Source organism: Merops nubicus, unplaced genomic scaffold, assembly GCF_000691845.1.
Source record: "Merops nubicus isolate BGI_N331 unplaced genomic scaffold, ASM69184v1 scaffold4172, whole genome shotgun sequence".
NCBI lineage: Eukaryota > Metazoa > Chordata > Aves > Coraciiformes > Meropidae > Merops > Merops nubicus.
Genome location: NW_008594117.1, coordinates 286 through 25,780, shown reverse-complemented (window position 1 = coordinate 25,780; position 25,495 = coordinate 286). Strand labels below are relative to the sequence as shown.

The following is a 25,495-nucleotide window of genomic DNA, read 5'->3' as shown; positions in this document are numbered from 1 at the left end:
CATTTGCTCAGGACATTTTTAATGCAAGCTAAGGGAATGGATTTCCTAATTCTATGCAGCCAAAAGTAAAATGCCTATCAGAAGCCAGCACTCACTCTTGAAATGTTTCTAACTATGCCCAAGAGTAATTATTTTCCATGAGACAAAACAGGTTAAATAAAGTCCCCAAGAAATTACTTTAAACAATTATAAGATGTTTATTTTTTCAGTATTTACAAATGTTACGACACCTTATTTTTTCCACTCAAATCTCACCATGCAATTAAAAGATTCCCTTACAGTTCTCCACTAGTTCTTAATACCTAGAAGATGAAATCACTGTTGTCCAATTACCTGACTTTAGGGAGAAGTATAAACCCTAAGGACAGCTGAATGGTTCTGCTGCTGCAGGCCGTTACAAATTTCTATCAGTCTATGAAAATAGGAATGAAATGATGCTGGTTTATTATGAATAAGATTATTTAAGGCAGACCTTTCAGTACTGTCCTCCTCGATAGCCCTGGGCGCTGTATGACCTTACTTCTTGGATGCAAAACAATTTCTGGGAACATAATCTTAGTAGATGAGGGGCAGTGAGAGCTGACGACATGTAGGACAATCAGAAGGCTTTCATCAAAAAATTCAACTTCCAGTTTAAAAGCCTGATTGTGCACCTTTAAACATCTCAAATTGCAGATTTTTTTTTTTTGGCCTTTCCAACTAATGCTTAAACTTTTACCAGTGTTAAGGTCAAATCCCATTCAACATCACTCTCCACTGCCAGTCACTGTGCTGCCTCAGCCTCTTAGCAAGAGCCAGACACTAATAACATCTCACTCTGGAAAAGGAAGGGAGATACAAAAAACCAGATGCCTCCATTGATAAGGACTGACAAGACCTTCAGGAAGAACAGGCAGTCTGCAGTTTGTATGTCAGTGCAAAAAGGTCACTGGACAGGAAGCAAAGCGTGCATGCCTGCTGTGGGATTAGGCAGTCAGCAGAAGGTCTTTCCATTTGTATAAACTGAACAAATTGTACAATTTGTGCTTAGGATATAAGACAAGAGAGAATTCCAGGCTTGCATCTGGTTTATGGTATTTGGCTTATCACATGTTTCTTCTCAATGAGAAACAGGCTGGAAATGAGAGGCTACAGCACTCTCCTAAACCTGTCCTTTCTGTACTCCCAGCAAGTGCTTAAAATCTCAAGACTACTGAGTACACCTGAGTATCCTCCTGTTTTATTCTAGCTGTGTCAGCAGAAACAGTGAATTCTGCAGCAAAGCACTGTCCTGACAAGTCAGTACAAAAAGAATTTAAAAAAAAAATAAATTGGAAGAACAGAAGTTTTACTTCATTCACCTCTTAAATCCCTGTTGAAATCATGAAGCCTACGAATTTCTCCTTCCAGCTTGTTTCTCATGGCCTTTTCCAGGGCATCCCGCTTAGAGGATGATTTCTCCAGGTTTTTGTACGCCTCTGAAACTTGCTGAATTTCTGTTTCCAGCTGCAGTGGAAGTGAAAACAAGCACTTACTATTTTATCACTAACAATCCTTTTCATTCAGCCTCAGGAAGGTTACTCTCTCTCTAGTTTGCTTCATTGAAAGAAACCTACACCTATACATTAAGTGAAACAACAGTCCCAGGTTTGTGAGGGAACCTTCTGGATGAAGGATACCAATGACTGAGAAAAAGATCTGGACTCTCCTTCCAACCTCTAGCTCTGTTTCCCCAATATGACACAGATACAGCAAACTGAAGAAATGCAAATGGAATCTATTTTTTTTCTAAGACGGGGGTGGTTTGGCACTACTGCTAGTTTGGGCAAAAAGTATTTATATAAATAGCTAATGTGATATCAAGTTGAGTAAGTCAAATACATCAAGAAAGGCAAAACAAAATCATGGTGAAAAAAATGCTAGTGGCAGATGCTGCATTATGATGAACTCTGCAGAGCTGTAATTGTTATGATTCAAAATTCACAATAAAACCTCCTGATGTTCTATGTTTATGCTTCTACAACTTAGCTGTGGTTTTAAATATTCAATTTACTAATGGGGGGATGGAAACATGCAGTAAAATGTTTCATCCTTCCTTCTAGCCCTCAGTGTGAAGCTTCTCTGGTCACCCAGAGCAGAAGGAGATTCAGTTCTGTCTCCACAGCAGGCATGGTTTGCACTGCTGTGGAAATATGGACCCCCATAATGGCAAACCCCATCAGCACTGCCTGAAGTGAGTGATCAGCAGGGAGGTGGAGGGAACTGCATTGTTATCCTCCTTTCATTATCAGGAAGCAAACCTTTCTCTAAAGCATTTCCTGGCCAGGAATCTTAAAAAAAAGAACAAAACAAGCCAACAAAACGAACATATGTCCCTGGAAAGAGGTAACATAATGAATAATGAGTGTGGAAAGGCACACTTTTCACCCAAACTCAAACAAGTGTTTTAAGCAGCCACACATTTTTAGGACCTCTCATGACATCCCAGACAGGCCCTTCCTGAAGTCTCTGAAGTCTTTTAGACAGATGGGAGAATGAGGCCTGCTGCTCTCCCGGATGTAAGAACATTATCTTTAATTTAACTAAGCCCAGCAGCCAGACTCTTCAGGACAGCTGATGAGGATGCCCTTTCCAGCACGGTCAATAAACTGTTATAACAAAACTGAAGGCTTTGATTCTATCTTCTGACAAAGTTAAGCTGCTGCCCAAAGGGACAGGATACAGACTAATCAATCTGCATATAAAAGACTTTAAAGTAGACAATCAATTCCTGCAGCAAGGAACGCAGCAGTTGTTGATTAAATGATCCAATTATGGATGACACTAGACACAGGGGAGTGCCTGATGTCCAGGAACACCCACCTTCTGCAGCCGGGCTACTTTCTCATAACACCCATCCAGCTCCTGGCGCAGAGATCGGTTCTCTTCCGACAGGATTTCCACCATCTGCTGGGCCCTGGAAACTATGGCAAAAGGATCTACTTGCATCTGCTGATAGGGGGAAGGTATCTGCTGAGCCCGGGACATTACTGAATAGGAGTCTCCCTGCTGCTGCTGTGGGCCTAGGAAGGGCTGGCATAGTCGGTACAGATCTCCCTGATGGACCTGGCTGGACAAGAACGGCTGCTGAGTCCGTGCCAGAGCGCCAGGATCTCCCTGGCTCGGAGTCAGAGGTGGCTGGTGCTGGGAAGGGGACAGCCTGGATGGTGGTGGGGACTGAAGCAAAGTCAAAGATCCCAGGGAGGTCAAGGAAGAAGTTGGGCTGTGGTGGTGAGGCGGTCTCTGCTGTAACTGCAGCTGCACATCTGGGTTCTGCCTGGAAAACAGAAAGCAGAAGCTCCATCAAAGCCATGCAGGAGATGGCACACAAACCCAGGGACAAGGGGTGGGACGGCCCGTGTAGCTCCTGTGCACAGGTCTTCCCACACAAAAGACTCCTGTGTGAGGCTCGCATCATTTTTCTAACTTTGTCTCAATGATTATCAGAAAATACAGTCTAAGTGCATGAAGGTCTTTCCACTAAATAAACTCCATCAACCACTACTGACCAAGATTATTTGTATAACTTTTCTCCACACTTTGTGGATAAAACAACTACATGAGGGCTGTTAGCAAGTCCCAAAATGTGCCATCTCTCATGGAGAAAACAATTCTTTTTCTTCTGCAGTTGAGGATACAGAGTTAAAAGGATTGGCTCAGCTCTGTGCTCGTATGCCAGCAACACTCATTCAAGCTTCCTGAAATATCAACCAACCTGCTGCAGCCTGGTCAAATGAGACAATTAAAGGATCTAAAAACCAACCTAAGCATCCGAAGCAGCCTTTTTGATCCAGAACTGCCCTCAGTCCTTTCAGTGGGCATGTTTACTGCTCCTAACAGTAACCTCGACAGGATATCAAAGACATCTAGCAAACTTTGAGATGCTTGAGTCCATCACCGAACTAACTCCGAGCTCCAGCAGCTCACATTTCCCTGGCCCTGAAGATCCCCAGCTCAGCTTCTGCTGCACTAGCCAAGTAAGAAATCTCTCTTAGACGTGTGTGGATTTATCATGCTTGGATGACCTCACGAGGCAGGTTTTGCTTCCTCCTCCAAAGACATTCAACCTTTAACTTCTCTGGATGTTCTTTATTCTAATGGTTGAAGTCACTCCCTCTCCACACTGCAGCCAGACTCTTCTTAAGCACAGACCTCAGCCCAGTGCAGTTCCAGTCTGGCAGCTCAGCATGTTCTGAAACACTCCTGTTCTCATAAAGCTTCCCACCCTTTGAGGTGCCGTTGAACCCTGCAGCTGGAAAAGCTCATAGTGTTGTTCCACCTGGCCACAGCCACTACAGAATACTCCCATGGCTGTCTGTGTTCCCAAGAAGGACCCTACGTGCTGGCTCTGAGTGCAGCAGTGGTACTGGGTGTAGGAGACAGCCCACAGCACAGCTCCCCGCCACACCACCAGCGTCAGAGGCATGTCAGTTGGCAACAGCAAGCATGAAGCTCAACTGGGAACTAAAGGGTTACACAACGGGCTTCTCAGCGATGTGCAAACACCCTGCACCATCCTTCCTGCTTTCTGCAGAAAGAAGAATCCACTCTTCACACCACCCAAAGAGGAAATGTCTGCATTACTCACATCTGGCTGGCAGCGCACGCAGGAGCTCGTGCATTCGCAGCCCACTGCAGGGCTTGCTGTTTCAATACCATGCATCTCACACCTCATCTCCCCTGCTTTCAGCAGAGAAGGTGCACAGAAACCTCCCAGCTCATGCTCAGATTTCTTAACGGGGAAACATAACTAGCTTAGGAAACTTAGGGAAGCTTAGATCACCTAGGGAAAAAAAAAATAATTACCGCTCTAGTTACCATTTCTCTCTTTCCCACACTCAGGTGACTGTGGTCCAGCCAGTGACACCATTTCAGGAGATGTATTTCCCCAGAAATGATCATATGCAGGGTGAGGATCTCATGGGTCATGCAGAAGAGAAGAGTGCAATTAATTTTCTCAAGAATTTAGTAGCAGCAATTTGGTTCTTCCCCTCCTGGGGGGTCAGCTCTACTTATCGTCGCACTTATTTCATCACCTTTATTTGCAAGTTCTAATGAAAAACGAGGCAAAAGAATCACATGCCATGCTCAAGGTCATCTGGTTTGTCTCAGGTGGTTTCCAGCTCCTTTTGTAGCTCACCCAGTTATGTGCAGAGTTAGAACTTTTCATCTTCAGAAACCACTCGTCTCCTTGAGCTTATTTTTTACCTAACGTCCTGCACCTCTGCTTTGATGTCAGAATCACTGAGGGAATGACCTTGCTGTGACATTTAATCTCTGGTGACCTACAGAGGTTAGATCAAGAGATAGATTGCTCGTCTGCATCACGGATGCAAAAAAAACCCCAAATCCTTTCCAGCTTTGAACCTACAAATGACTCTCCTCCAGTCTGAAACCAACCTGAAACAGCTACTCAGAGAATCCGACTCTGCTGATCTCAGTATCAGAAGCCTAATGAGGACTATTTAGAAGCCAATATTCCCAATCTGAGCTATCTGACTGAAAAAATCTCATTATTCTGTCATCAGAGACACACGGGCAGAATCTTGTCACTTCTGCAGGTCCTGAGCACTAATGAAAGGAACACAAAGATGGCCAAAGAAAAACAACAGCAGCAGCTAAATTCTGAAGGGACAGTCTTTGTACTGATGTGCCTGGTAGTGACATTGTTTCTTTAAACCTATTGTAAAGAACCACTCCAGGAAATCATGGCTGAGCATTTCTAAACAAGATACATTTCCAAGATTTCCAGCATCTTGGCAGTCCAATCTGAAGCCTCTCATAATCTTGAAATTATATCATCCTTGTGGGTTTAAGATGAAACATGAGAGCTGAGAGCTCTATTTCTGTTGCATTATCAACAGTGTTATAGCTTCCAAAATGTCACAAACACCCTTATATTCTCAGCAAAATGAGATTATGCATCTGGGGTAATACATCTTATCTTAAAAAAAAAAAATATTGAAAATCCTAATAACCTCACAGTGACAACTAGACCTTTTAAAATCTTGTATGCAAACCTTTACATACACGCTCAGAGTACATTTTAGAATCCTCACTACTTTCAATTTTGTCTTATAAAATATTTATTTTCTGGGTTCAAAACACCTGGCTCTCAGATCCCACAGATTAACACGAGAATTGCCAAACATATTTCTCTAGCAAATCAATTCTGGGCTGAAAGATTGAGAAAAGTAAATGAATACAAGTGGAGTTTTGAAGATTTTTAAGCCAGACTGCAAGGTCCAAATCACTACTGGTGTCACCTAACAGAACTGCTGATAGAACTGTAGTAGACACTTCCCACCATGAGAATCAGTCCTCGGGTAACCCTGCAGCAGTAATCAAAATTATATCCAAACTAACCACTTGATACAAAAAATGCAGAAAGCTTCTCAAGCTACATGGAAAACAAAATTACGCAATCTCCTTCCATTTGCCTCCGTGTCATACAGACCTCAAAACCCCAAACGCAGGAGAAAAAGCTCAGAGCACTAATTCCCAGAGCAATAATTCCCACCAGTGTTTAACAGCATAACTGTAAGGGCCGCTTGGTTTTGAAGACTGCACCATGCAAGAATCTCTGCTTCCTTGGCCCATGGCAGAGACACACACCACGTGGGCCAAGTACAAACCTGGATTTATGGTTCTGCAACTACGAGGGTCACACAAGCTTTTAAGTCATGAAGATAGAGATATGGAGTAAGGGCAGCTCTGCAAGCAAACCTTGCCATCAGGAGTCCTGAGGCTGCCAGGATTGCAGACGTCAAGTCACACAGAAGATCTGGGAGCAGAGCAACAAAGTGGAGAGGACAGAAGGATGAAGAGATCAGGAAAGGTCTCAGGTTCGTTAAAATCTTTTCTGCCTTCCCAGCTTCTCCTGCCTGTTTCATGTTCAGGAAGGTACAGCTCCTCTCTGCACTGCCCTCCTGCACAGGCTGGGGAACGCTGGCTGCAAGAGGGAGCAGACTCCACTGGATTAGAGGGCTGAAATCAGACCAATAAGTTTTTGTTCTGCTCCCTAGTCACACCTGATTATCCCCCACTTTGATGCCACTCAGGGGAACTCGGGAATCACAGAAGCGATTCACTAATTATGGGACAAATTCTGCAGACCTCCTTCTCAGAAAGTTTCTGTCAAGTCAACAGGATTAATCACCACAGCAGGAGCTCAGTCATTTGGGCTCCAGACAGTGGATGGTGCTTGAATCAGAGAGACAGCGAGCTGCCTCTGCACCCAAAATTGTATCGACACCAGGAGACTTGGCAACCCCACGGACGGCAAGCCCAGGGCACTCGTCTTCTCCCCTTAGACCCGAAGGCGTGTTTTCATCACCAATCCTAAAGTGCAGCTGAGATATCAGGGAGAGAACAGGGTTTGGGAGCTTCACATGCAGCCAGCCCTCTTCTGAACTTACTTTAAATTTCCAAATAACAGCGCAGATGCCTCCGGCATGCCCGGTATTTACATTAAACCAACACCATTCCGAACACATACGTGTTCCCAAACTTGCACCGCCCAAGAGCAGGTGAGGCAAACTGTTTGCAGACTGGTTTAAACTTACCACACAGCCCATTCCTTTCCCAGACTGGGGAGGGTGAAGCATGAGAATGCTGTGAATTCCCCAATGTTTATCTTGCTCAACGGGTTTTATTTAACCGCATCGTTAGGTCACCCTCAAATTCCCCCGAACAATGAGGGGAAAAACCCGCAGAAAAGGGTGTGGCCTCAGGAGCAGAGAGAAGGGGCTTTGTTTCCTTGACACACGGTTCAAAAAATGCACACATTTCCAGATCCAAACTGATCCCAGGAAAACTGGAGCCTCTGAAAACACTTTAGCACTCCGGCGAGGCTGCAAAGCCTCTGCTCAGCAGTGCCTGCTGCGAGGGGAACGCACTCCCCCAAGCTGTACGCCTTTAAAATCCTCACACCATCACCCAGCTGCACCTTCAGTAACACAGAAGGTTTCTTGTCTAAATGACAGTTTCTCTTAAAAGTGTGTGGGAGAGGGAGGGGAAGAGAGGACTCGCTCCCTTCCTTTGCTACGCTGCTCTGTAATTTATGGATTAGTCCTGCAATTGTTCTACTGCTACAGCGTTTGCTTGCAAAGGAAACCTCTTCTCTATGCAGCTATTTAGGTTAAAAAGTAACCTCATTAGATTCCCAATGCTTTGAAGACAAATTTCAGTTGCTTCCCCTACTGGAAACCTTGCCAGCTGAACCTTTCTCCTCCCCTCCCACCCCCCCATGTTCTTTCAAAGCAGCCAGGATCCATCCAACACGGACAAAAATCACCCTGTCTAGAGGAGCTGACTGTTGGCGTGTTTTCAAATACCTCTCCTTAAACAGTGAGCAGGCTCTGTTTCAGATCCACTCTATTTAATATTACGAGTATTTCTGATGCAGTGTAACCATTAAGGATCCGTTTCCCTTTCCTGTGTGCAGAGATTCGAGGCCTTTGAATTTTCAAAAACATTTGCAACGAGCTTCTACAATCATTACCCCCCCTAAACCCTTTACTTCCCCTTTTCCTGGCCTCTTTATTATTTATTTAGCCAGATCAAAGGGCCTTTTCATCAGGCTTGTATGCTGCTGAAGTCATTTCAGATCACAAACAATGGGGGGCAAACTCTGAAAATAGCTCCCCATAGGACTAGGAAGGTTCTGAGCAGCTTCAGATTCCCCAAAGCTCAGACTTGCTCCCAAATGCAGACTTGGCTTATTCTTGGTGCTCCCCTCAAAACACAACGCAGCATGTGCAAACACAAATGCACAGAGACTTCACCATTTGCTCATGTAGCAACACTCTCCTGTTGCTCCTTTGTATTATTACCCTTTCAGCTTCAAAATGAGGCCAAAATGATTATGCCAAAATCACTGTACCAAATCCCACCTGGTCTTGGACAGAGATGAGATAGGAAGAAACAGGTAAAGCAAAGCCATAATTTAGCCCACCTGAATAAAACTTCTTCACCCACATGGACAGCAGTGTTTGGCTCAAGCCAAATCTAGCTCCTTATCTAGAGGAAACCAGAACAGGCTGAGATTTCAAATGATGCAAGGAAAACGAGGAGCAGCTAAACCAGCAGGGCTGGGAGGAGGAACAAAGCACACTCCGTTTTCCACTCCTACTCCTTGGTCCAGTGAAAATAAAATTTGAAAAACTCTAAAGGAAGCTCAGGTGATTTTTGTTACCTGCACCACTACTGCTTTCATTCACTTTCTCTTTTCCTACGTAGCATTTAGATACAGTTTAAATCTAAAAAAAATAAATAAACCTTTTGTCTGGGCAGATGTAATTAAAGAACAGCTTAAGCCTTGCAATAAGTAACTGCAAGTTTCCCCAATGAATCACGTCGTAACTTTGGCTTTTGTAAGGCTCTGGAGCCTCAGCATTAAACTTCCCCATGCCATAAAATCAAGCTGGCTTGTTTTCTTGGGGCTTTTTTCGTTTGTTTGTGGGTTGTTTTTCTTTTTTTAAGAGTCAGGCCTCTCTAGGCAAGCCACTGAAAGAGGTTACGGTCCTTCCAAAGAGCCTGTAGCTCTACACACTATGTCATCTCCCATGATACAGACGTGATCTTTGCCCAGAAAAACCCTGCCTCGGCAGTGAGGACGCTGGGCTGAGTCTTGCTCTGTCTTCCCTCATGGAGTTTGTTGTCAGACCCTGCTTACCTGACTGACCCATACTCAGGGGGGTGTTGATACCTCATCATAGGCCCATCAGCTCTTCCCTGCTGGCTGATGCGATGGTCGCTATAGAAATGTCCCGAGTCCTGAGGTTTGCAGTTCATAGACGGGGTGGACACGTTTTTGTAGGGATACTCTGGAGGAGGACCCCGCTGCTCCATTCCCTTCATGCTGGGCTGGGAAGGGGGCTGCACCGAGTTCTTGTAGAACTCATTGGAGCCGGAATTTTTGTAAGGGTCGCTGGACTGCTGCGGGGAGAGGGGGGAGAGGGGAGAGAGCGGCGCGCTGGTGACGGGCGCGTGGGCCTTGACGCCGCTGGTGGCCAAGGACAGCTGCATCAGCCGCTCGCTCAGGGAGCGGACGTGCCCTTGCTTGAGGTCCTTAAGTCCTTCATCCTGGTGGACCTTCCCTGGGCTCACCCGCTGGACCGTGGGCCGCCCTTCAGTCCTCATCTTTTGGTTGGTGACCCCCGTGACGTAGAACGCCGCCCCGACGCTGGCGTGCGGCTGGCCCCTGAAGTACTGCGACTGCACTTTGGCTTCCTCGTAGGTGGGGAGATCCTCGCTGTTCTGAAGCCGCGGGGAGAGCTGCTTCTCCATGATGCTGTTGTCCACCTGTATCTCCTGGCCCTGGGGCTCCTGACGGGCAGCATGAGTCACGAGCTGGTGGTCCTGGGAGCTCAGCCCTTCGTTCTGAGATGCTGGACTCCCGGTGCTGTTGAAAGGGGGGGCATTTCCTGTGGCTTGCTGATGTAAGGCAAGAAGGTTACGGTTGTCATTTGGGTTTCCGTATCGGAGCTGCTCCTGCAGCAGGCGCTGTAAAACTGTCGTAGCTGCTTGCTCTTCTGAATTCCTCATCTCAAACTGTGGTGCCTTTTGGGTGGAATGTAAAAGCTGCCCTTGACCTAAGGAAAGGAGACACGGTTATTAGCGCCTGAGTGGATCAAGCCAGAGACATTTAAGAGCAATAGCCTGAAATACATAAAAAAAGCAGGTTAGATTACCAAAGGTTCCCATAACAATGGGGGTCATTAAGGCCCTTGACCTAAGAAGGACTTGCATGCCAGAGGGCAAAGCCTCGAAAGGTGATGAAAGGTGACTTGCAAGTTTATAAGAATATCAATCGACTGCAAGCTGTGGGGATGCATGTGAATACCTCAGACACCGAAAGGCCGCTTTCAAGCAGAAAGCAGACCTGGAATTCACAGGATGATGGTAAAAATGCCTAAAACCTGTTTGCTTTACACTCAGGACTACCAACAGTGAAATACACTTCCCATATTTGCAGGCAGACAGGATTAAAGGGTGTAATCAGCAAGTTTTAAGGGTTAAAAAAAAAAAGAGAGGCCCATTGAGATAGTGTATGGTTCAAAGGAAGTAAAGAAATCTCTTAGCTTAGATCGTTTAAAGCAATTAATGAATACCTTGTTAGCCAGCAGGTTTTTAGAGTTATGAAATACCCAGAGTGAGATCAGCACCTCATTTCCCTGCTGCAGAAAATACTATGTACTGGTGCAAGTGAGGACTCTGGAACTTCCTGCTACACAAAGGCAAGCAAACCCTCACATATCTCAGCTGAACGCATGCAAATGCAAGAGGAGGAAAAAGAGATGTCTGATCTAAGGGACAGAAAAAGACCACTGAGTGGCAGGCAAAAACACTGTGTGCCAATGAGAGAAACAGAAAGAGCTAATGTCAAGCACAACCTAAATACAGATTAAATCAGTGACTACCAGTGACTACACTTTGCTCAGTCTCCCAGTGGAGTCAGGAATTTGTCATGGAAACTCAAGCCCACTGGCCTCGCATGAGCTGAAACATTCAAAATTAACAATACCTTTGAGACATTTAACTAAAAGCAGAGCTACTTTTGAGCTAGAGCAGTTCAGAATACAGAGGATGCTTTACTTCTTTGCTAAGCTGTGGCTCTGCCCTGACAGTGGAATGCACGTTGGTGCTCTAGAACTTTATTTTGACACATTTTTCTGAATAATATTGTCCCCTAGCAAAAGGTAACTTGCTCCCAACAGTTTGTTCCATGGCAGAACCAGGGATAGACTGCAGGAGGTGGGGGACCTGAAAGGTCTGCTTTGTTCTGCCTCTCCACAACCACCCAGTTCCTTCCCTCAGGCCAGCCCACCCCTGTAACACAAGCCCTTGAGACATCAGGCAGATGGATCCCTTCTGCAAAGGTGAATGAAGAGAAAGGTAAAATCCCCCTGGTTCCAGGCTGCATCACCAAACTAGGAATTCAGGCCCTGTTAACTGGCCTGGAACGTGATTCTCCAGAAGCCCTACCTGCAGTGGCACATACCTCTTTCCTTCACTTTGACGTCCTTGGCAAGGAGAAGCAACTCTGCCACATGGGGGGACACCCAGAGCCCTCCTCCCACAGGTCTCTCACTCTCTACACTCAGAGATGGCTTCAGTCTCCTCTTCAGTAGGCCAGATCACTTGATACTCTCCTCTCTTCCAAAATAATTCTGAAGAAAGCAGAAAAACATCATTTTAATCAGCAGATGAGACCCTAGAAATAATAAACCTTGGCCCATATTCCAGATTTTTCTTTTGGAGCTTCTTGTTTTCTCCCAGAGCCCAACAATTTTGATCCCTTTAGGATGAACGAACCCCCCTGTCCCCAGCAATCTGCTCCAGCTGCTGCTTTAATCAGGACAATTTCAGCTCCAAAATTAAACGTTGCCAAGTAATGCTCTGTCCCATCTGTGCCTCCAAGTGAAACAGTGATTAAAACCCGCTAATTCTTTAACTCCATTGTTTTATTTTTTGCTCAGAACGAAAGCTGCAGCACAGATGATGATACCCTGTGCTCACGGCTCCCTTTCCAGTGGTGCTGTGTATTTCAAACTGGATCAGCAGAAATCCTTTGATGGAAGGTGATATGGTTAAATGCTTTATAAACACCAACAAATTATGGCTCAGAAATGACGGTCAGAAGGATCAGTATATGAATATTACTTTATTTTACAGACTGGGAAAGTGAGGGGAAGAAAAAAACCCACTGACAAAGTATATGCCAGAAATATATTGCAGAGCACAGCTGTAATTCCCAAAACATTCTTTCATGACGTTACATTTCTCTTTCAGAATATAGAGCACTAAGGAAACTTTAACCATTGAGGGGAGAACCAGGAGAATACAGAAAAATGTGTATTTAAGGCACGTTACTCAAGAAGCAGTTAGACCTACTACTGAAGGTGTCCTGAAGAAAGAGACACACAACACAAAAGAAGTGGCACATACTCATGCACTCGGTGTGCTTCTACTTTAAGGGCAGGCAGTTAAAACTAGTGAAATTAAAAATATTCATTGAGATGTACAATTTAACTTAATTTCCTGGAATGCTGCAAAAAATAAAGCGAACAGATGTAGTGAAGGAATGCAGACGTGGATACTTCTGTCTCTGTCTTATTACAGCACACATCCACACCCAACAAAAATTGTCTCAGATCTGCAAGTTAAATACTTGAGGTGTCAACAGCGATTTCAAGGCACATGAACAATATCTAACCAGAGAACAAGGCTGTGTTGTGTGGTATGGTACTTCAAGATGGTGGTTGAAAAAAACATCTAATGTCAAATTCTTCACTGGTGACTTAGCTGGAGAGGGATATATTGAAAACAGCTGCCAGCAAATATGCAGTAAAGAACCTTTAAACCAGGCATTAAGATAGCAGATAACTAGAGCAACTTCCAGCCCCTCTTCCCAGCGTTGCACAATAGAAGTTAAGGATCCCCCATACCAGTATCATCACTGACTCTGCTTTCTTCTTCCTTTTTTTTTTTTCTTAAGCAAAGTTGCCCTAAGCAACCCTTTTTATTAGTGCATAAAAAGGCTTTTATTATGCAATATGATGCTGCCTTTCCACCCAAAGATTTCTTTTGTCTCAACTGGAAAAATCTAAGACAGGGTGGGGGGGAAAGACTGTTTATTTTTTTAATACAAAGATACAATCCAGCTTGAAATTCTGCCTCTCTGCCTTATAGATTTTTTTTTCAACAGACAAATGCAATCTGTGCACGTTTAACTCCTTCAGCCATTCAAGGAAGTAATTCTGGATGCAGAACCATTTCACACACAGCGTTTCCCTGCACAGCAGTACAAGCTTATTCTCCTGACCCGATGAAGAGAGAGCACAGTTCACACTGGAAGTATTTTCTGGAACTGAATACTACTAATTTTAGTGTGGATGTAAGCTTGGAATCAGCCTGGAAATCCAAAACAAAAGGTAGAGTGAGATAGACTATGAAGATATTCTGGCCAACAAATCCACCTTCTTTAAATACCAACTGCTAGCATGAAGCCTATTTTTTCCAGTTTTATCCCATTATTTTTAATTAACAAAGAAAATCTTGTGCAACTAACTTGGGCGGCAACAATCCTGGATTCTGCTTTCTGAGTGAGCTGGAAACTCAGGGCAGAACCACCAAGACAACTTCTCTATGCAATGAGCAAAAATGAACAGTACAACCGACACTGAGGCCCATGTGTTATCTACTTGGACATCAGATTCTGTTTGTGTTAGGCTCTTCCAACAATTTCTGGGCCAAAGATGGAAATTAGTGAGGTGCACTGGAAAAAGGTGTTACAACAGAGCTGGAAGGAAATTGGAATAGGTTCTGTAGACACTTTAAAAATACTTATTTGGGGGTTTAGCTGAAATCTATGAGAGACAGGGCTGAATTCAGCCTACCAACAACTCTGCAAAACTGTACTGGCTAATGGATTGGATGGTGTGCTCTTTGTAACCACAAAGCCTAGAAAGACCTCCATTTCCAAGTGGAAAATTCAGTTTTAGACCACTTCTGTTCCAAGGAACCACTGGGAAGTAGACTCCCCAGGCTGAATCAGTGTCCTTGTTTGTTGCTGAGCATCGCAACTGTGTCACAGAATGAATCACACAATGTTTTGCGTTGGAAGGGACCTTAAAGACCATCTAGTTCCAACCCCTCTGCCATGGGCAGGGACACCTTCTGTTAGATCAGGTCGCTCCCATCTTACCAACTCAGAACTTCTAGTCTGATATTATTCATGGTAATCTGTCTGTTCTTGAGTGAAACATCAGAGTCTAGAACTGGTAGAACACTGGAATTGCAAATAGTGTTGCACATAACCATGCTGAGGTCTTGCCCATGCAAGAACAGGAATAAAGGGGAGGTGTAGGTACTACTTAAGGAAGAAAAGACCTATGTTTGCAGGACGTTGTGTAAAAACTCAGTAGCTGAGGCTTCTGTCTTAAACATCACATAATTATGCACAGGAACCTTGCCAGTCCCTCATGAGGAAGAAAGATTAATGAAGAATTTAAAATGATACAACTGCCAGGCTGTAAGGAACCAAAGCAGCACATTTCTGTACAGCATGCAAATATTTTCCAGCATTATAAAAATAAACAAGCTTAGACAAGTGAGCTACTCACCACTGTTTGATGAGTGGCTATAATGCTATAGCTCAATTAACCTGCGTGGAGCAATAACAACCTCGCAAGCAGAGAGAAGCATCTTTCTTTAGCTTGTGAAACAAAGAGGAATGCAAGAGTCCCTGTGAAGACAGCCTGTACATACTTGCCCAGAATTACTGCTTGGCCAAGGAGCTAATTAGCTTACGCATCAGGTGGGATGGGAACAGGTTCATCACCTCAAAAGCGCTGCAGTACAGTTAAGCACTTTCAGTTTTACTCCTAAATTTTGTATCACTCATACACAGAACAATCCAGTGACAGTGCTGCACTTACTCGAGCAGGAAATTTAGCTAAGTCAGTCCATGTTTTTCTCAAAAGATGAGCGTGTGATGCTGCCTATACTGGTTGGCACCAGGTGATGGGATGCTATCAGTTAGATGAAGTCATCAGGTGGTTTTTTAGGTGCAGAGTTATCTTCAGACATCCTCTCATAGAGGAGGGGAACACAAACCACAGATAGGTAGAGAGGCCTGGCTGTGAAGTCCCTGGGCAATGGCAGAGAGCAGCTCACATGCTGACTCACCCCCTGTTTAAGAGAAATACTCCTTTGCCTCGTGGCCTACAGAACACCCAGCAGGCTGACTGCCTGATCCTGCAAGAGCTGCCCAACATGAACGCCTGTGAGACCACTGGAGCACGGCTGGCTTCAAAGTGGGCAGGAGCACCCGACCCACAAGGGCAAGGTCCAAACTTCATGAACAGTGCAGGTTATCACCGAGTGCTCTTTGTTTCATTTCAGTCCTACCCAAGGAGGAAGAAGGGAGAGAATACACGGTGGGTAGTCCTGGAGAATGAAGATCCCCAGCGTTTGGTGCCAACATCCAAACCTGCAAGGCAGCACACACCAAATCCCAGAGTCGAGAGAGCATTTTAGCACCTGCTCCTAACCAAAACTGGGCTTCAGACTCCAACCATAAACACTTCCCCAGCTTTCCGCCAACCATCCCGTCCCTGCTTGCCTCGATCTGCTGACTGTGGCTCAGGTGATCTTGAAGGGTGGCACTGAGCAGGTGCATGGAGCAGTGCCAACATTACTCATCTTCATACCAGGAGGACAGAGTCACTGGGCAAACAAGAAAAACTTCCTTCTTTTAACTAAAAACAAGAACAATGTCACCCGGAGGGGTGCAAATAATATGCATACCCATTACATTAGGTCATTGGGCAACTACAGCAAGAGGCCACCAGAACAACCTAAGATCATGGTTCTAACGACTTTGCAGCCCAAACCAAGACTACTTCAGCAAGGACTATAATACCTCATCAAGAGCCACTAACCATCCTCCTCAAACGCTCATGGTGTTGGGATTTGGACACAGAACAGCACAAGAAAGCCCAGTAGGCCTGAAGAAAAAGCAGCAAGTGGCTTGGTCTGGCTTGACCAAGCCAAGTCATGACACCAACACAGGAAAATCCCCTCTAAATAACATCTCTACAGAAAAAAAAACTGCAGAGACCTTACTTGACCTTTCAATTACTGCTCGCCCACTATAAAGCATCCATTTCTTCACAGGGAAAGACCTATAATCTTCACCAATATAATTTAAGTTTTATGTTACAAAGGGGGAAAGAAAAAGAGAGAAGAATGAACACTTACTTACAGAGTCTGGTATAAATAGGAAAGCTTCATGGCTTTTAAGCTTTTTGAGAAGAACGCAACGGAATTTCACATACCTCTACAAAACTTTAAAAGTCAGGAGGATAGGAGGATTTATTCTGAATTTACTGGTCTAATAGCAGAACCAGCCTAGGTGTATTCCTCCAGCTGTTTTTATTGGGAATACTTCCACAGGCATACATCACACCATTCAGTTACTTAACTGTTAGGCAGCACTGCCAAGGACTGCTCACAGAGGGACAACCCTTCAGTGGCATGCACTGCAATCTCGGCATATTTAATGAAATTAATGACAGTCATTCCAGCACAGGCGACGGGAGCTCTGCTACAAACTTCATAAAGGCCAAGATCTCACCTTTTAGATGTCATTTTGATAAAACCAGATCAAGCTTACACAGGTTTAGTCACAGCAGGTCTCATTTCAGATGACTGCCTCCCTGGCACGTACCGAGCGAGATTCATCTGCTTCAAACTTCACAGAATTCCAGTAACTATCCTTGTAGAACTGGGGAGTTGTTGTGAACCCAAGTCACAGTTTTAATTCAACATCAAGTTTTGTTTTGTCTTTTAAGAATGCTCCACTTCTTGCTGCTGCTAGCACTCAGGCAGCGCCCTGCTTCTGTCGTCAGCAGCCCCTGTCCCACAACTATCCCAAGTATGCCTCAGCACCAGTTTCATTGCATTGTGTGGTTTCTCCATTCCTTTGCTGATTTAGTCCAGGCCTCTCCTCGGGGCTCTCAGATAATGAAAACCATGTGAGAGTAAAATGTAATCTTCAAACACGCGAACCAGTTTCATGTGCATTATCAGGAGGGAGCAAAACGTTGACAGTGCACCATTTGTCCCTACCGATAGAATCAGGCTGCTTTAATTGCTGGGGAGATAAAAAAAGAAGATTAGAGTCCCCATCTACATTAAAAATAAAATCAAAATTTGAACCTAAGTCCTCAAAACAATGGAAATAAAATCTTCACACAGACAGATCTGTTTTATGCTACCTTAAGGTAGTTTTTTCCTCCTATGTCAGTTGTGGCAGCCTGAAAAGTTAAGCTGACACAAATCCTTAAGTTGGTACAAATAAAAACTGCAGGTGGAGGAGGGTGTAAAGAAGAAAACAATCACTATGGCCTGATTTTAGCATGGAATTTTCTGGCTTTTTCTAGCATTACCACAATTTCAACTATTTTAAGCCCCCATATGGAGGAGCTCTTTTATTTCACAAAGCAGTTTGACAGAATTTAACGGGACTAGTCACAGAATATGGAAAGCAAGCAGGCACGGCCCCTCCTTTTATAAAGGGCTGCTCTGGGGAGTTTTTTAAAAGAAAACAGTTAAAATACAGGTAAGCTATGAGTGTCAGTCTGCCTGAGGGGGCTGGCAATACTCATTCTGAGCTGTGATGGCTTGAGGAAGGGAACAAACCCAACACAGTCCTGGGACAACCCAATGTCCTGAAGCAAGCCCATTTTGTGATCTCAGGGGGTGGCACAGGTTAAAAACATGGATCTGCTTTCTTTTTCTTTAAAGGAAAACCCCAGAGAAAAGCCAGATCAACAAATTTTTAGAAAGCAAGGATGTTACAAAAGTGGTTGTGGTGGTGGTGTTCTTTTACCATAACCACCTGGGTTTTTCATGTGCACCCTGTAAAAACCTTTTGTAAGATGAATAATTAAACCTCACCACCACACTGGGAAGAAGATATTCCTACATTCGTTTTAGCATGGTGTTGATTGGCTAAGTCCTGGCCTACATTTATGCTTTCATTGCCACAACTATGTCACTTAGGGAATTGATTTCTTTCAATGTAACTATTCCAGCAACCACTCTAAAGCAGATGCAGTTACACTAGGAAATAACTGGGTTTAGGTATATTACTTAGGAAACCTTGTGTAAACCATACCAGCAAAACTTCTTCCTTGCTAATATAAACTTCATCACTACTACTAGAAAGATTTTCCATAATAACTTGAGCAGCAAGTATTTTAAGCCTAGAAAAATGCTTAAACCATTTTGTTTGAGGATGTAGGCACCCCAGAACTTGAGCAAGCAGAAGGCAAGGGGACTCTCTGAGTATTTCGCAGATATTTCTGCAAGATATCCCTAGCAGCTGCAGAAACAGCTAGAGCCACACAATATTCCCCTAATGGAGGAAATTCACTCTTCTCCCATGGCTGTGAAGATTTTGGGGTTTTATTACTTTTTTTCTTTTTTTTAAACAAGATCCAAGTGCTCCACACCCAACCTCAACTTGGCAACTGCAACTTGGGTAACTCTGGAGTGCTCTTTTCTGCCTGCTCTCTATGGTTCCCTGATCTTACCCAGAGAATGGTGGAACAGACCACATAATTGCTCTCAGGCTCTTCAATCTGTATTATTCTGCAGCAAAAAGTGTTTCAAATTTGTTAGTACTTTATACGAATATCAGCATTCAGTTGTGATGATTTCAGTGAACTACAGATTACAATTCCTTGAGCACCTCCACAGGCTACCTTGCACTGTTTTTACGTCCTGTGTCTCCAGAAACAGGGAGGAGGTTTCAGCTTTGTTGCTTTTCAAAGACAACAGGAAAACTAGGAAGATATGTTTTCCCACCCTGTTTTTCCCAAGCCCCACAAGCTGGGCTAGCCCTAGTATGAAGCAATAAAATTTGTTTCAGCTGAATACTGAACCACCCAAATTAGAACAGCAGGAGAAGTCCACCAAGCCCTGAAGTGAACAAAGTCACTGAAATGTGGAATTACTTTCCTTGAGGGTTACAGTAAATAATCCTAAAAGATTACGTAATTTTAAAAACCAAATTGTGTGGAGACACAAAGCATTTGAAAGCAAACAAACATTGCTGCGATATAATGCCCAGACAAGGTCTTACAAATGCTTATTAATTCATTAAACAAAACTTAAATTGGCTTATTTCATAGACATTCATGTAAGACCTGCTCAATAACATCTTGGTCTACAATAACACACCGTAAGTGCTTGGTTAACACAACAATGTGGGTTTTAAAAACAGATTTGATTAGATCAGTGAATTTTTTTTATGGTTTAAACCACCTGAGCAGCCTGGGATGGGGCCAGTGGCCTCCCGTGCAAATATCTTCTTGCCACCCCCGCTTCCCCAAATCAGAAACGCACTGGTCTTGGTTCTATATTCTAACCAACATCAATGAACCTTATATAATCCAACAGTAATTACTGAGAAGAATTATCAAAGACCTGTCCAAGTTCCCAAAGATTTTAAAATAGTTAGTATTAAAAAAAAAAAAAAAGAGGTTATTTTAAGCTGAGACACAACCAAACTAGACATAAGCCATTCTGCGAGAGGACAAGTCAGTGAAAGCCCAAGGAGTATGAATGGCAGCCTTTATCTGGGAGCCCCTTCTGCAGCACCAAGAATGCAGACTGCGTGCCAGTCAAAGCTGAGGCCGTTGGGAGCTCAGAACAGGAGGGAGCACTCGCCCTTCCAGCACCCAGCTGGAACACAGGAGCTGCTCCCTCCAAAGCATCCAGCAGCCACCAGGGCACCACAACTCCCCGTCCCCAGGCGCTGCCTCCAGCACACGTCTTCCTTCGCTGCAGCCAAGCACCTCACCCAACCACTACTCTGCCAAGGTGCCACTGTAAGGCTTTGAGAACGCTGCTCCCACAGGCCTTTTCACTTTGGTCTCTGGTTTTTGTTTTGTTCACGACTTTTCCATTCACCTATTTGTTCCTCACCCACCGATCTCCCGCTTACATGAAACATCTGGTTTGCCCTGGATGGCCGTTTATACACAGGTAAGTTCCAAATATGTTCTTACTTCACACCCAAAATTACTTTACACCCGAAATTACACCCAAGTGTCTGGTTAAACACAAATTTCATCAACCCTGAAAAACTCCTTTCACTTCCAGGCACAGTAGGCAAGCAAGACAAATATTATATTGAATATTTAAAAACTAATTGCTCCTAGGAGCTCCTTTACATCATTGTTCCCCAAAGTTGCTGAGATTTTTTTTCCTTCTTGAAGATTACATTTCAAGGCTCCTTTGGAGAGCCAAGTAATGTGCAAGATTTGGGTATTTGCTGACTTTAGAGTTCTCCATGCAGTACAGCACTTTCACATGGATACAATTTCAGCATCAGAGCTGTTCAAAGCATGAACCAAATACTTCTGCAAAAGCTGAAGGTACGGCCGGAGCGTGGAGGCTGCAGTATGAGATTCTCCCTGTGGCCAGCACTGCATTCCAGAGCTGTTTGGGAATACACTCTCTCCTGTCTACAAGGGTTTAACATCTGAGAAGCTCCTGCAGCCAAACTGGACTCACAGGGCAGCTTATGTTTCTGTTCTTTCATAAAGACAATGACTGAAAGCCTCCAGTAGGATGATGCCATGCATGGGGCACATACAGGGGGAAGATCAGGCACAAGAGTGAAAGTCTAACCTAGAAAGTAACAACTCATCAGAAACTAAGAGAAGCAAAGAATTCCTGAAAGCAGAAAATGAGCTTACAGAAATCAGTTGTGGCCCAGATTCAACACAATGGGCTAAATCATTCTGACAAATCCTCTAGTGCTTCCTGAAATTTTATAAGCCAAGCAACAGGCAATTTGGAACACTTCTATGAAGAACCAAGAGATCCAAGCCCTCTCTTGTATTCCAGTGGATAGAAGAGGAGAAAGAAAGTCTTGGACCTTACTGCCAATCACTAAGAATGGCTGTTCTCACACTATTATAAACATTTGGTCTCCATGGAAGGGGGATACCTAGCAGCAAACATTGGCAACTGAGGACATTCCACTCCTACTATATCGTCCACAATAGCAAGGAGAATAAAAAAAAAAAAAAACACATGAGGCTGTTTTGATGAGGAAACTTTTGAGAAGACTTCTTGAAAAGTGAGTGTCTGAAAATACCTTAAAATATGGGAATGAGCAACAACAGCTTGATGGGGGAAAACAGGCACCTTACTTGATTCTGAAAGCATTTACACTTTGTCCCAAAGCTGGAACATCTAATAAGCCAAGAACCTTTTGCCAAGAACAAGGTCATCGTTTTCTTTTTAATTCAGAGCAGAACCTAATGTACAGCATGTTCTGCACTGAACAACCTCCTAATTTACAGGTGTTTGGAGCCAGGTTTTAGTTTAATACAAACTCTTAGCATTTAAGAACTTTCTTATATTTGGCTTTGTCTTCCCATCAGGTTACAGATCTGCAGCTCTTTAAAAGCTGTCAGTAAGAATGAGGCAAGAACTGCAAAATGGAGTTCTGCCCCAAGAGAGGTATGAACAGATAAATTCATTTGCAGCTATACATTAACATATACTCGGACTGTGGATCATACAAGTAAAGATTTAATCTCTGTAAATACATGAATGAACCTAAAACTACATCAGATTTTGCTCCACGTTAAGAAAAGAGTATTTAAAGAGCTGAAATTTGACTTTGGCTGTTCTTTCATGTAGTGAATAACTACACAGGTCCATAGTCCTTACCTACGGACCAAGACATCACTGTGCTGAGTGCTACACAGAATTAAATGGTGCAAGTTGTTCCATCAAAAAAGCAGCCACCAACACCACCACCCTACCACCCCCAAAAATTAAATCAGATTACACTCAACTGAAGACAAAAGGAAGGGACAGAAGGAGGAGAAGTGTTTATGCTCTGAGAACTTGGGGGTTGAGAATTCTCAACTTCACTGTCATGGTTAGGAAAATGTGGCAGCAAAGCAATGCAACCTGATTTCTAAATAAACAAAAAGATTGGGCAGTCTGCTGATGAAAGACAGGATAAAGAGAACAAGAGAACTATTAAATTATCTACACTTCTGGGATTCTTGCTATTCTTTTGCAAAGTGAATGGCTTATGCTAATCAGGATGCATCTGAAATGCATCATTCAAGCCTTCTTGTACAAATATAGTTCTTATTTATCCAGAAAGATCCCCACCAGCTGGCAATGTTTGCATACAATGTTAAACCCAACTTCAAGAGCCCATGTATTATGAGTCATTTTACATTTAAAAACATTAGTTCTCTTCACTGTTCTCAAAGACGGTGTATCCCATGAGAAGAATTTTCGTGGGATTCCACAATGAAACGCCACGTTACCATCCTACTTCCTCTAGCACAAAGAGCTTACAAGTTTTCTGTGGCTTGCTGCGGTTTTTTCCCCTAACGGTGCTTTGCCTACAGAACATCTTTGGGGACGGAACAAAAGGATTTGCACCAATCCCTTCTATACGAATCAAATATTTATGCTATGCCCTCTTCAAGCACTTTCATCTAGTAACCTATGGAATGTGATCTCTCGACCTTAACACTCAAGCACGTCTAAATCAGCTGCCCTTTGAGCTGTGTTACAGACTGCAGAGGATTTTTATACGTTTGTATTACAGGCATATGAAAACCTGGTGGCCCAGCTGTGGCATCTGGTGCTACAAAGCACACAGCAGCCCAGAGTCGCTCAAGCATGCTTTGGGAACAAGCAATACTTTGATTCTCCCACGTTTATGGCACGATCTGATGTCGTGTGTCACCATAACTAGGTAGAATGATGAACCACGCTATCAGCAGACGACCCAGCCACCACGATTTAAATGTGTGTCACACCATGCAATCCCACGTTCCACTGTGTGGCCCACTCTGCCCACCCCGTGCTGCCCAGCCTCCTCCCTGGGACAGGCACTGCTGCCTGCAAGCATCTCCAGAACCAGAAAGCCAATGAAACCCTACTCTTTACTCAAGAAAGCACGAGAGCAGAAACACATCATCCTGTGTCGTGTTTGTGGCTCCCAAGGACAGGGGTTATGTTGCCAATAAGTTCCCTGCAGAAAAAGTGAGGGAGACCAAGTGCCCCAGATGAACCTGCAGCTCCAACTACGGGACAAATTTTTCCAGGGTCAGCTCATGGCCCTGCTCCAAGGACAAGCAGTCACTGAGGTAACCCTGTTGAAAGTCTGACCCAAAGATTTAACAGGGTCATGGTCTTGATGGTAGGGTTCATGTTTTTATATCAGCTCTGAAAAACCGACGTGATGCTGCCCGTCACTCACAGGGAGCTGCACACGGCTGTAGGACAAGCTCAAGACAGCGGCTGTTGTGTCTCTACTCTGACGTGGCAGAAAGGCTCAGTCCCCAGAAAAAGTCGAGGGTAGCAAAATAAAGTGAGACAGCAGCCAAAACCTATGCTATGCCCTCTCCTCCAGCAAGAGTCCTGCCCCAGTCCCCCCGTGAGGTGCCCCATGGGCTCTTGCATCTCAGAAGACTGAGGAGCCCTCAGTTCTCCACTGGTCCCTCAGCTCAGAGCCTGCTGACTTGCTGCTCCCCCTCTAAGGCAGGAACAGAGACCACGACAGACCGGTATGTAGCATTTCCTGTATCATCTACAGGAAAAGCCCACGCAGAGGGGAAGAGCATGATGTCAAGGCTGGTTTCACCACACGAACAGCCAGATCCTCCTCTCGAGGGATGCCGTGTGTTTCCACAGGGAACAATGTAATCCTCCCTGCAAAGAGTCCTACAACCAGCCCCACAAAATTTCACTGGCCCTTCCCTTGCACAAAAGACTGGCAGTGACGGAACTTAGGCCATGGGGAAGTGGGTATGTGGGTACAGAGCTGGGGGAGAAGGAAAGTTAGAAATCTGCAGCAGTGTTATCACTAAAACAGCACATTCAGCGCTCGGCCCCTCCAGAACAGAGTATGCTATAAAATATGTTCCCCTGCACAGAGCCTGGGCCTCCGTCCAGTTATTATGTGCACATGTCCCCGCTGCGTTTTCAGTCTTGCTTTAAAAATCATCTCAAAACAAAGAAAACATATCCTCACCCTCGCTCTGCACAGTGCCAAGCATGTTCCCAGCCGTGTTCAGCGATCTGTTAAGGCGGGTTAATTAGGGGTTCGAGGCTGTTACACCTTGTGACACAGCAGTGAAGCACCTCATATAAAACAAATTCCAGAGCGAAACCAGAACGCTGAGCAGATCGCGGAGCCCCGTTTGCACGCGTGCACGCGCAAACGCACCAACGTGCTCCTCTGTGAAGCACGACGGGCCCGGCCAATCTCAACACGTGGATTACAAGCACAATGACGGCGATTATTTTCTCAAAAGAAAAGAGCGGCACAAGAAACGCCGCCGCTTTCAAACACAGCCTGACACCAACCCACTTCAGCTACTTCCCCAGTTTCACTTCATCCCGTTACACACAAGCACATCGCTACTCGTTCCGGCTATTTACTACCAGTGGTGAAACGGGTGGACAAGTGTAATTTTTTTGCAAGATGATAAGCAATCATTACAGGAGAGAGAAGCAACAGGCAAAAGCTGACAGAGACCCAGCCCAACTCCCAGGTTTAGGCTGCGAGGAGGAATTTAGTCCCCTGTGCCATGCGCTGCAAGCTGTGCGTCTCTTACCTACTGATCTGTCGAAGACAAAAGCGGTTTCTTCTTTTCAGAAACTGGACACTTGTAGCTCGTTGGGTCAGTCGCACAAAGCTTCCCTGCTGCCAAAGGTATTTCTCCCCCCCCTCGGGTTTTTGTTGCTGTTGTTTGGTTTTTTACCCCAGAGAGTAAAGGGCGGAACAGTGGATTCAGCAGGGGCAAAGGGTGGAATTCAAGACTCAACAGGCGAATTGCAGAGCTCTCTCCAAAAGATGTTGTATCTCAAGGCGCTTTCATTTGCAAATCCTTCTTCATCCTCAATGTCA

At 44.5% G+C, this 25,495-nt stretch overlaps 1 protein-coding gene across 1 annotated transcript in view; it reads right to left on the bottom strand.

Annotated features, from left to right (window-relative positions):
* AMOT (angiomotin) overlaps positions 1–12,186 on the bottom strand; it is a 31,970-nt gene extending 19,784 nt beyond the window's left edge. The window contains exons 1-4 of the mRNA XM_008935627.1: positions 12,023–12,186; positions 9,695–10,613; positions 2,842–3,295; positions 1,341–1,485 (exon numbers count right to left, since the gene is read on the bottom strand). Coding sequence (XP_008933875.1) covers positions 1,341–1,485; positions 2,842–3,295; positions 9,695–10,566 — 1,471 coding nt within the window. The 5' untranslated portion in view covers positions 10,567–10,613; positions 12,023–12,186. The remainder of the gene's footprint in view (positions 1–1,340; positions 1,486–2,841; positions 3,296–9,694; positions 10,614–12,022) is intronic.
* Positions 12,187–25,495: the final 13,309 nt, after the last annotated feature.